Genomic DNA, 12,725 nt, shown 5'->3' with positions numbered 1-12,725 from the left:
TCAGAGGAAAAGGAGGATCTATAGATTTTCGATCGTTGGCTTTCACCTAAAGAATTCGATCCATTTTCTCTTTCTCCTCTTTGTCCATCGTTTTGTCTGTCGATTTTAATAACACCGAAAAAATGGAATTGATGATTTAACAACTTTGGTGTTAAAAAAGTGTCCGACTTGTTTAAAAGCAGAAATGCTAATTTAACCACACCCGTGGTTAAATTAGCTTTCCACTATTGAAAGACGTACATTTGAAACACGTCGGGTATATTTTTGAACAATTTAATTATTAAATCAGCTATCCATTTTTTCCTGTGAATCAGCCCGCTGATTCGAAAAGCGCCCACTGACCTTACTGGTTCACACAAACGCGGGTTTTCCTCTGGGCATGCTTCAAATCAGCAAAATCCTCAACATTTCGACGTATGGCGTCATAGAATGGTTTAGTGGCTGGGTCATTCGATTCAACATCAAACTCTTGGTCCAAACCAAAACAAACTAACATAACCTCATGTACAAATTCTTCATGAGTAAATTGTGTGAATTTATTAAAGTTTAGTCATTGACCGGTCATAAATCACACTGGGGGGGGGGGAACATATTGGATCTAGAATCCAGACTCTTAAAAGCATCGACAAGAAAAAAATTATCCTGGTTCAATCAGATTTACGCTTAAATCAAGAACCAAGTCTCTAAATTTGAGCGGATTTCCTCATGATTTAAGCTTAAATCTGATTGAATCAAGAGTACTTTTTCTTGTTGATGTTTTTAAGAGTCTGGACTCTAGATCCAATGTGTGTTTTTTTTTCCAGTGAGGTCTCATTAAACTCGAGAAAGTTCGATTGTTATGGATTGTAAAAACACTTGGACCACCTTTCACCACCATGTCGAAAAGGGCGGGATTCATAAGCAAGGTTATGTGTGTGTTTTTTTTTCCATTTGAACTATTACGTAGCCACTAAATGAGTCGTTTACTCTGACGTAATCGGAAGTCGGCCATCGTCGCGACCACTGTGCGTGAAGGATACCCACGACCGCAGCCGGGGAGGCCGGCAAAGCTCTTCCTCTCATTGTTCATCAGGGCACCTGACTCGGGCCACTCACGTCTAATACGGTGGCGAATAAAAAGGAAACAAGGAAGGGACTTTAATAATAGAGCGACTCGCGGGTCGCGGGGGCAGGGGCGAGTGGAACCACGGCGCGGGAATAAAGAATTTCGCTGAAGAAGTCGTTTTTCTCGCAGCAGGGAACGGATGTTCGCGGAGATACGATTGTTAACGTTAATCGGAATCCTGTTAAAGCCGCGTGGGACCCTCGGTTGCCTAATTAGACAGGGAGGGACTCCTAATTTAGAAGGGATCCATAGGGGGGACTCGTGGGGATCCTTCTCGATCTGACAACAGGGGGATTTGATACTACTTGAGGCACACAGTAGGTTGAACCGTCAATCTACTTGGAAGAGAAACAATATATTTGAGAGATTCTATAGGAGAAGAATATATCACTATCACTGGGAAAATTGTCTTTTTCACACAAAAGAAAGTAATGTATGAACCGTAATATTTCCTACTTCTTATTATTACTACTACCACATTTCTTGAGGCACACAGTAGGTGTAACTGTCAATCTACCTGGAAGAGAAACAATGTATTTAAGAGATTCTATTGGAGAAAAATATACCACATGTGGTATATTTTTCTCCAATAGAATCTCTTAAATACATTGTCGAGAAAAAAAAAAACACAGTTATTCTACCGTTACAACGGCAGTAATGTCACACGGGATTCCACGGTAGTAGAACCGTGGATTTTGATTCTTGTAACGATGAGCACGATGATATGACCGTGTTCACCGTAATATTACTGTGGGCACAGACATGCTATTATGAGCATGGTTATGCTTCTGTGCTCATCAATAATATTACCAGAATCCACGGTTCCACTATACCGTGGAATCCTGTGTGACATTATTACCGTGGTAACCGTCAAATAACCCTGTTTTTTTTTCTATCACAATAGGTTGAACCGTCAATCTACCTGGAAGAGAAACAATGTATTTAATAGTGTGCACTATCACCTGGTAAATTGTCTTTTTCACACAAAAATAGAATGGCACATGAGCCGTAATACATTACCTCAACATTGAATTTTTATAACACGATAATCATTGTTTTAAGAACTATTTTAAAAAATATCATCATGATTAGAAAAATTATTGCTGACGTAGTGAAATCATAGTTTTATACGTCATACTCTTCCTTCGCGACAGGGACAATATTCTTTGTGGCAGTGATTTATTTCACTCTGTGTCCCGTGCTAAAATTTAAAGAAATGTAATCGAGCGAGGAAAAAGTTAAGTTCGTGTGTCAACGCTTTTTTCGCTTAATGATGATATTTGAGCATCTTTTCGGGCAAAAAATCGTAAGAAATTCGCGTAATGAAGACTGAGCTCGATGCGCATTTTCAATTCATTGAAGGAGCTTTTGTTTTCCGTTGTTTCATGCTAAATTCCTACAATGCAATTGCTACAATTTGCTCCTACAATTGCTAATTTCCGTTGTTTCACGCTATCGTGGTAACAAGCTGATTCTCATTTGAAACCGTTTCTATACGTCAATGACCTTTTCACATCAGGTGTCAAATGCAATGCGACTCCTTGTGCGTTGTGCGTGGCACTAAATCCACAGCATTCATACTTTGTCAATTGTTATCGGATAATTAACGCATTTCCTCGGAAAATAAATGTTGTTTTTTGTTAACTATACGATAAATTTTACTCATAATTTGTGCCGGATAACTTCAAGCAAAATATTCAAATTAAGTAATTAAAGTTAATGAATGATTTAACTGCCGAAAAAATCACCCTAACTGCCATTTTAAAGAATGACGCCGTATGAACTTTCAGGATTTGCCAAATTTCCTTTGATAAGATATTAATTTTTGAGGATAGCATTTGCATATTTTTCCTCGGATTCTCTAAATATTATACATTTAATTGCTAACGCAATCAGAAAAATTGTCAGAAAAATTTGAAGAAAAATATCCACAATTTTCCAAGTAAATTAATATTATCGAAGGAAATATGGCAACGTCTGGGGGCTCTTACGGCGTATTTCCTCAGTACGGAAATGAAAAACCACCGGTTTAGAATGTAGAATTTTGAGATATGTGTCGTAGGGCGTGATACCACTATTCGACCTCTTGGGAGTTCGGTGTGCCTATTCAATTCATTGAATGCGTTTTTATTTTCCGTCGCTTCACGCTAGATGCCTATGAATTTTCGTGGTAACAAACAAGCAGATTCTCATTTGAAACTGTATCTCTCTTCAATAACCTTAGTAACGATTGATGAGCACCTTATTTTTGAGCAAAAAATCGAATGAAATTCGCCTAATGATGGCTGATGGATGTCGCTGTGAGCATTTACCTCGGTGCGTTTTTGCAAGTAAGTTCGGTTTGTCAGATCTCTTGCTCAACTGTTTGGGCATCTGCCATCATTAGGAGAATCTGAGCGTCGAATTCCGCAAGTCACTTCACTTTTGCACTCAAGGGAAGATAGCAGTACGAGGTCTCTAAAATATACCTCTGACCTGGAAACCACTTTGTCAAGGCCCCTGTGGATAAGATAAGCGTCATGAGTTTGTACTGCAACAGAACAGTCGATCAATAGAATCAGCCTTACTTAGAATGGAGTATCTAACGGAGAAGTCTTTCCTCGTAATTGTTAACAACATAAAGCGGGGCACGGTTTGTGATACTCATGTCATGCGGGCACTTCTAGGTATCCGAGCGAAATGAAGGCGCTCCCTCGCGTAGTAAGATCGTTATAGTAATACTGAGAATGAGTGATATATACAGTATGCAGGCCAACCCGCATTCCGGGAAAAGTTTATTGCAGCGTAGTTATGACATCGAAATTGCAAGAGAGTATGATCACTTTTCTGTGAAAAAGGGGTTCACACTTACCTTTTACATTGAGCTTCGAGAAGTGAGTATTTTGCTCTTTTTTGTCACCTTTATGTGAGGCGGCTATTTTCTATCCCGGAATTGGGCCAATGATTTCATCTTGTCATTTTCATTGCGATAGAATGGATACATAGGAGGACAGAAATTGCGTTGACTCGAAAGTCATGTCTCCGCGTTAACTTTTATTCAGAATGTCGGCTTCTGCGAACTGATTGTTGAAATCTGCTTATAACCATTGGCGGATTTAGCAATTTCGCAACACCGGATTTCCTCCATTTAAACCTATGGGAATGTATCGATTCTTGGAGGGGCAAGGTGCTCCGGCAAGAATCGATTGATTAGCACAGGTTTAAATGGAGAAAATCCGGTGTTGCCGAATTGCTGGATCCGCCTCTGCTTATAACTGAGAAGACCAAGAACTTAAAAGGTTTTAAGTAGGAAGAAAATTATCATGAAGCTTTCCTCGAAATTTCACTTTCTTGAAATCCTCGCATGAGTTATTTTTTACATGTCATAACACTTTCAATAATGAGTTTCCTCTTCCCTCCCTTAAACAAAAGTCAACCCAAAGCAGCCATTAGAAAACATGTTCTCGCAAAAATGCCAAAAATATTGAAAGTCCAAATTTCGCTGTCCCTTTTCGCAAATCGCATGTAGCAATCTCCGTAATGATTTGCATCACATGTTCACACCCGGCGCTCTTATCCCGGATGATAGTCATTTCTAACCGGTGTGCGGCAAGATACATGGCGCTCCACGTATAAAGAAGGTGCTCTCACCCAGGGTGCTACACGTTACAAGTGTTAGATTACGTGAGTTATTATTTTCCCCATAAAACTCGGGCCCGGAGAACGAATTTGAATCACCGACAGTCGCTCAGTGGCACAGCGCTGCCGTGTTGAGGAAAAATGTCGCAAGGGCATTTGAATGCCGCCAGATTTTCCGATATTAAATATTCGTTTTTAAAGAATGTTATGGGTACTTTTTGTCAAAATTATCGCACACGCCTGATTGAAGTGCGAACAAAATTTGATAACAAATTTAAAGAACAATTGTCTCAAGATTTATCGAAACGTCACAACTTACCAGAGGAAAATTTGCAACGTTGGTATGTTCATACGTCGTTTTTCCTTACGACCGGTGTAAAGTGGGAGCTAGGTGGAGGGGCTCCCATTATGTTTCACATATTACATTATTCAGGGCCCAGGGAGGGTCGCACGGATTGACATAAAGGCGTAACTGCATTTGGCGATGAGCTCTGTCGTCCATTTAAGTCAATGCTTCTCCGGGCTCATGTCAACGTGCAGTTACGCCCCTTTGTGAACCGAGCTCCGGATTGTCTTCAAGATTCCCGGCTCATAATGAGCACCTTTTTAACCCCGTTGTGTACGGAGCGCGCTGCTCGCCGAACCCCACAGAGGCGAGAACCTTTCGCTTTAAAATAATAATTATAGAAGATCTTGAGGGGACAATAGCTACCGCGTTACCCGACTTCCAAGAGCGCGCTACCGCCGAAAGTTTTCGGAACAAAGGCTTCGTTTTATTTACGAGGCGAACTTAAGGCTCCGCCACTTCCGAGGGAGGCTCCGCGCGCGCCTTCGTGCGCCGCCCCCGCAACCCGCAAAGCGCGCGTGGCTCTCTCATTGCATTTGCGTATTTACTTCAATTTTTAAACACTCCGGGGAAACTTTTTCCCGAACAAGTGTGCTTGTCGGAGAGGAGAGATTTCCCATCCACAAACAAGTGTGCTTGTTGAAAGGAGATTTATTTCCCGCGTGCTCGCCGTCATCTCCTTAATCAGATTTCTGATTTGTGTAGTTGAGCGTCATTTTTTGCAATGCTTCTGCACTGCCGTGCACAGGAAAAACGTCAGAACTCCCATCAGGAATATCTCTTTAACCAGATTTGAATCAGTGAGTTCGAAAACACACCAACTCGGAAAAAAAAAAATTGTTCAGGAAACACCTAAAACTGCGCAGCGGGCGAATAGGTTAGTTTAAGAAAAACCTTTTTGGTGCCAAAAGACGAGTGCTTAGAGACTTTGTAAAACACCAAGTTGAAATCGATACACCATGTTTGATGACAGAGAATTAAGCGTTTAAAAATGATTGTGTACTACCGTGTCCAGGAAAAACGTCGCAACTCCGATCAGGAATATCTCCTTAATCAGATTTCTGATTTGTGTAGTTGAGCGTCATTTTTTGCAATGCTTCTGTACTGCCGTGCTCAGGAAAAACGTCGTAACTCCGATCAGGAATATCTCCTTAATCAGATTTCTGATTTGTGTAGTTGAGCGTCATTTTTTGCAATGCTTCTGTACTGCCGTGCTCAGGAAAAACGTCGTAACTCCGATCAGGAATATCTCCTTAATCAGATTTCTGATTTGTGTAGTTGAGCGTCATTTTTTGCAATGCTTCTGTACTGCCGTGCACAGGAAAAACGTCGTAACTCCGATCAGGAATATCTCCTTAATCAGATTTCTGATTTGTGTAGTTGAGCGTCATTTTTTGCAATGCTTCTGTACTGCCGTGCTCAAGAAAAACGTCGTAACTCCGATCAGGAATATCTCCTTAATCAGATTTCTGATTTGTGTAGTTGAGCGTCATTTTTTGCAATGCTTCTGTACTGCCGTGCACAGGAAAAACGTCGTAACTCCGATCAGGAATATCTCCTTAATCAGATTTCTGATTTGTGTAGTTGAGCGTCATTTTTTGCAATGCTTCTGTACTGCCGTGCTCAGGAAAAACGTCGTAACTCCGATCAGGAATATCTCCTTAATCAGATTTCTGATTTGTGTAGTTGAGCGTCATTTTTTGCAATGCTTCTGTACTGCCGTGCTCAGGAAAAACGTCGTAACTCCGATCAGGAATATCTCCTTAATCAGATTTCTGATTTGTGTAGTTGAGCGTCATTTTTTGCAATGCTCCTGTACTGCCGTGCTCAGGAAAAACGTCGTAACTCCGATCAGGAATATCTCCTTAATCAGATTTCTGATTTGTGTAGTTGAGCGTCATTTTTTGCAATGCTTCTGTACTGCCATGCACAGGGAAAACGTCGTAACTCCAATCAGGACTATTTGGTGCTGGGTCCTTACCATTTCGCGGGGAAAGCAAAGCCAAGAAGTTCCAAGAATTTCAAGTAGAGCCGAAAAAATTTGGGATTAAATAAAAAAATTAAATTAAAAATTAAAAATTAAATTTGGGATCCTTATTTTATATATTTAACTTAGGTTATATGTGTAGTTTTATTTTGACTCTGGGACTAATAGTTAAGATGGGTATATTTCCTTTTCATTTTTGATTGATTTTAATTTTTGGCAGACTTGAATGGATTAGATTTCTTATTTTATCTACTTTAATAAAGTTAATTCCGTTAATCTTCATTTTCCTCGCAAAATGGTGTGAACCCTGCGCCATTTATCCACCTTGTTACTTACAGTTCGGACTACTTTTTAGTGTTTTTGCCCCTTATATCTACTATATGTCTACTTGATTTTTTACACAATGATTCTTACTGAAAATAACCAGACTTATTTTCACCAGAACTTTGGTGAAACATAGCATAATATGTTAAATGCTACCATAGAGTCTGGTGTTTATTACCGTAGTCAGAGTATGGTAAAATCTACCATATTTTTTCAGTGTGGCTAAATTTGAATTTATGAAAAACGAGACGGAACGGTACAGAACCTTCAAGAAGGCTCCTAGCTTCGAGATAAAATTCGACCCCAGACAACCCTCGCCACGTCTCTGCTCGAAGATATTCCAGCCCCGGTCGTGAGTCCGGTAATGTAGCATCGCGTCCATGATATTGGACTCCATACTCAGCTATATAATGTTCGGTTGCTCATCACGTCCAAGATCTTGGACTCCATGCTCACTTTAATTAGGGATAGTTTTTTCGAAAAATTGAAGTGAGCATAACGTCCAAAAGTGTGGGACGCAGGTATTCTCTGACAATACACGAGCATGGGGTCCAAAAATGTATGAAGACAATTTTTGTGAAATAAAGAAAAAATAAGTTCTCGAAAAAAATTGTACGTTGCTTAGGTTAGGTTAGGTTAGGTTAGGTTAGGTTAGGTTAGGTTAGGTCAGGTTAGGTTAGGTTAGGTTAGGTTAGGTTAGTTCAAGTTAGAATAGATAAGCGAATATACGATTTTCTATCATGATGAACTTTAAAACTAAAGGAGGTCTACTTGCTTTTGGACTCCATGCTCAAGCAAAAAAGTGAGAAGTTTAGCGATGAGCATGGAGTCCAAGATCTTGGACGAGATGAGCAAGCAGGTATATCAAGGGTGAGCATGGAGTCCAATATCTTGGACGCGATGCTACATAATCGCCTGTGAGTCCTAGGCTGGCAACGGGGGGAAATCACAATCTCCTTGACCAATTCTTGAAAGTCTTCCACTTGGATCTCCTGGCGATGAGGAAAGTTAAGAATCAGTCCCTTAATCAAGTTCCTTCCCGGGTTCGCGCTCCACTGCAACAAAAAGTTACCGGATAGTTCAAAGTTGTACGGGGCGCTAGAGCACTGCAGTAAAAGGATCTAATGAAGAATTTGCAGCCCCGGTCTCGGAAACCCCCCCCCCCCCCCGCCGGCCCCCGGGCTCCCCGTCGAAACGTTGAAATTCACACAGGTACATTAAGAGCGCCGCCTTGCAGCGTTGCCTTTCTCCCCCGAAATTTGCATACACCCTACGTAAAATAGTGGATAATGGACCACTAGACAATATACGAATTTAAGCAATCCGATACAAGTTTCTTTACCAGAATTTCACGTAGAACACGATTCGTGCAACTAAAATTACTGAAACCAAATCCTAACGAAGATATTAACGCTTTTATTTCACATTGGTTACGAGGAATTTGAACTGCCCGCTCACAAGAAACTCAAAGCTCTACTTGAGTCAAATTGCGCACTACAACGGTTTCAGCAAGCTTCTCAATTGAGCAATGTTCATATCCCACCATGTGTTGTTCAAACTATAAGTAATTTGCTATAGCTGAGCCAAAGCGTCAAGATTGAGGCTGCCAGATTTTTAAATCGCAGATACTGTCATGATAACGTTTAGCGCGCGATGTGAGTCACGTAGAGCATTGAGTTTTCATGAGCGGGTGGTTTGAATTTACGCATCAAGAATCATTTAATATCTTCGTAAGGAGTTGATTTCGGTAATTTTCGTTGTGTGCATCGTATTTTACGTGAAATTTTAGTTAAGAAATATGAATCAGAATGCTGAAATTCGTACCTTGTCTAGTAGTCCATTACGTACGATTCGGCAACGGGAGCTCCTTTTTTGTAGTCGTCGACGCTGCCGGCGGGAAAAGTGAGTTAGGGAATTACGATTGTGCTCTCGAGTTTCCGCCCGGAGTTTAACATTGAATTTTTAGCTGCGCGAGCGGCCCGGGCGGCGAGTGGCCGTCCGCCTCTTAAATCGAAGCCGGTCCCGCTCATAATTTATTCACTCCGAGCTAGACAATCTCTTAAGTTTGTCAACTTTCGAGTGATGATGTAAAGGACTCATTTATAAATAATTGCGTGATCAGTGACAAAGAGCTCTCGAAAGTTTCGTAAAAAACCGGGGGAAACCTCGAGGGGGACTCTGCGAGTTTGAATCAATTTAGAGTTGAGCTATAGTATTTTAGGACGCGGAAAGATGAGGCGGGCTTTTTTTCAAAGCGCTGTATCTATTATTCAGACCTGAAACTGCGAATTTTTAAAGGAGTCGTTGGCTGCCTCCTGATAGTGTAAAGTCTGAATTGAAGACCACTTACAAGCGAAAATGGACTGAGTTCATCAGAAAGGAACCAACTCACATTAAGTTGAGGCTGAGAAAAAGAGGTTTGGAGTTTTATTCCTTCGTGAGGCTCAATATAGAAAATCAACTTTAATCCCTCTTTTCACAAACTGAGTTCGGTTTTTCGACTCTCAGTTTTTGGCAGGAGATAATATACTGTACAATTGCTGGAGAGTTCCAACCTCCGAAACCTTTTTATAAATCTTAACCCCTATAAGAGTCTTTTTACGGATGGGTTAGAAATGTTGGTTCCCCATTGCAAAATCTAGTACAAATATCCCATGTCGCTGGTTTGACATGACTCATGACGGTCCCTTGTATTTTAAACAGTTTGACCAAAAAAATCGTTTTTCGTTCTTGTTATGTTTGGTTGTTATGTTTGTCTCAAATTTGGTTTTTCTTTTGTTTCAGTGCCTCCAGACCAATTAAAAATGTACGATATCTCTGGCCGAGAACTGTCAAGTGTTGTCGGTCCGTTAACCGTGGGCAAAGATTTGTATCTGCGGTGTGAAGTCCGAGGAGGTAAGTTACCACACTTATCATAGGCCATTTAGACAGAATATAATCAATATAATCGGTCTTTTTAATATAAGTTTTCTCCTCAGTTGATTTGAATTTACATTACATTACAAACGGTACCACAGCCCTGGGCGAGGTTTGTTGCCCTCATCTACGATGTCTTTCCATATCACTCTCCCTCTCTTTGATTTTATCACTCCAACCCTCCCCACTCATCGCCTTTAGATATTTTTCCCCACTTTGGAAAAAAAAACACATTGAATCTAGAGTCCAGACTCTTGAAAACATTGACAAGAAAAAGGACTCTTGATTCGATCAGATTTAAGCTTGAATCAAAAGGAAATCCGCTCAAATTAAGAGGTTTGGTTCTTAATTTAAGCTTAAATCTGATTGAATCAAGAGTATTTTTTCATATCGATGTTTTTAAGAGTCTGGACTCTATATCCAATGTGTTTTTTTTCCAATGCACCAACCAGTCATCGAAACTCAGGCTTGAATTTTCTGAATCTTTTGTTTGAATTTAGTTTCAAACCATGTGAAGTTCTAAAATAGGTTCCAAAAATTCTCTAGAAGAAAATGAGTGTAAGTATTAAACTATCATAAACAAATTACAACAGGTTATAGGTACGATGGTAATAATATCTGAAGTTTTATTATTTTACAGTAAAACAAAGACACATCTATCTGGCCAAAAGACTGGAATTTTGTTGTCCCAACCATTTTAAACCAACCGATCGTTTTTTTCTTTAAGATGTATTTTGGAGTGTTGATTGTTAGCGGTTCTGATTAGCAAAAATCGCCAAAATAAATTTTCCCCAAATATCTAGCAAAACTTCAAGGTTTAGCCTCTGAGAAGATCGTAACAAAACGCAAAAATTGCCGAGAAAGAAGGTAGTTAGTCCTACCAAGTTTCGTCCAAATCGTGAAAGTTTCTGTTTAATCGTGTCCGTTCCAACGAATAATATTAGGTAAATAAAAATTGATAGTAAAAACTGCTCGTAAGTGGCGCAACAGCGCCATCTAAATTTGCACAGTTTTGATGACACCATGAAATTTTCAAACTTATCGTCTTTCTGTAGCTCTTTTCACTTGAAATATCCTAGAAACGGTCATTTTCATAAGGCGCTGTGAAGTAACTTAATTAACTCCTAGGCGATGCAAATTGCAGAACCCGTGCTTTGAAGGCGATTCAATGTTTTTAAGTGTTTCGGCTACCGAATGTGTTCCTGGAGACCTTAAATTAGTGTCGTGATAGTCGTAAACTATTGAACATATTATTGGCTATACTCTTAAAAACACGCCTCTCAAAATGCAGCGTTGCAGATTTTCACTCGTATTTCTTTCTTTTTTTAGGAAAAACATGTTACTCTCTCTCTCTCTCTCTAATTTTCTTCTTTAGTATTTTTCATCACCCTCTCACGATTGCTCCTCAGAAATCTAGCCCATAAAATTCGTTACATTTCTTTCAGAAAAGCTAAGTATAAATGGAGTTTCTTAAACGCCTTTCGTTATTTACGTTTTTCTAGAAGCCAGTCGTCGATATGTCTTTTTTCAAAACTTTCAACCCAGATTTTCTTTTACTTATACCTTTCGTCTTTGATTATCTAAAAAGCAACATTTTTTGTCACTTTTTCTCTCGACTGTCAGCCTAGCGATTATCTTTATGTGTCTATGTATATCGATAGACACATCGAAACTAAGATTTTGTCTCAATGCACCTATATAGAATGGTCAAAACAAATCCCTAACGACTTACGGTAGAACGAATTATTCGGAAAGGCTGGAAATGAAATTATCGGCTAAAATTTCAAATTTTGATTTTTATTTCGTCACAAATTCAATTTGAAGAGGTGTTTTCGAAAGGGAATTTCACGAAAAAAACCACGGAACCACTCCTAAACTTTTATGTTTCATACTTTCGAAAATATAGGCTTTCCAAGTTTCCAGATTTTGTTTGACTTCTCCTTTTAACTCGGTCCATTGTGTGACGTAGGCAACACAACATTAATCCGTTCCGAACAACAGAACAAAGGAAAGGTATGTCACTTTGTCTATCGACAGTAAAAAGAGATTATTTCGATATGTCTATCGATGCAGATAGACAAATCTAAACGAAGATTTTCTTCTTAACGCACCCAAAGAATGGTCAAACAAATCCTCAGCGACATAGATAACACGAAATTAATCCAATTCAAAAAAAAATTAGGACTTGAAAGAGCCTATTTTGAGTCGTCCATCAATGTAGATAGACAAATCTGAACGAAGATCTTCTTCTTAATGCACCCAAAGAATGGTCAAACATATCAAATCCTCAACGATATGGGTAACACAAAATTAATCTATCCCCAAAAAAACTTGACTTGAAAGAGCCTATTTTTAGTCGTCTATCGATATAGAATTAGATAGACGAATCTGAACGAAGATCTTCTTCTTAATGCACCCAAAGAATGGCC

At 39.6% G+C, this 12,725-nt stretch overlaps 1 protein-coding gene across 3 annotated transcripts in view; it reads left to right on the top strand.

The window, feature by feature from the left end:
* The window catches only part of LOC109030272 (kin of IRRE-like protein 3), a 616,549-nt gene that overhangs the window by 448,207 nt on the left and 155,617 nt on the right, over positions 1-12,725 (top strand). For all 3 annotated transcript variants that reach the window (XM_072303754.1, XM_072303753.1, XM_019041151.2), the window contains exon 5: positions 10,165-10,275. In XM_072303754.1, coding sequence (XP_072159855.1) covers positions 10,165-10,275 — 111 coding nt within the window. The remainder of the gene's footprint in view (positions 1-10,164; positions 10,276-12,725) is intronic.

This window comes from Bemisia tabaci, chromosome 8 (genome assembly GCF_918797505.1).
Source record: "Bemisia tabaci chromosome 8, PGI_BMITA_v3".
NCBI lineage: Eukaryota > Metazoa > Arthropoda > Insecta > Hemiptera > Aleyrodidae > Bemisia > Bemisia tabaci.
This window is presented reverse-complemented; position numbering and strand designations above follow the sequence as displayed.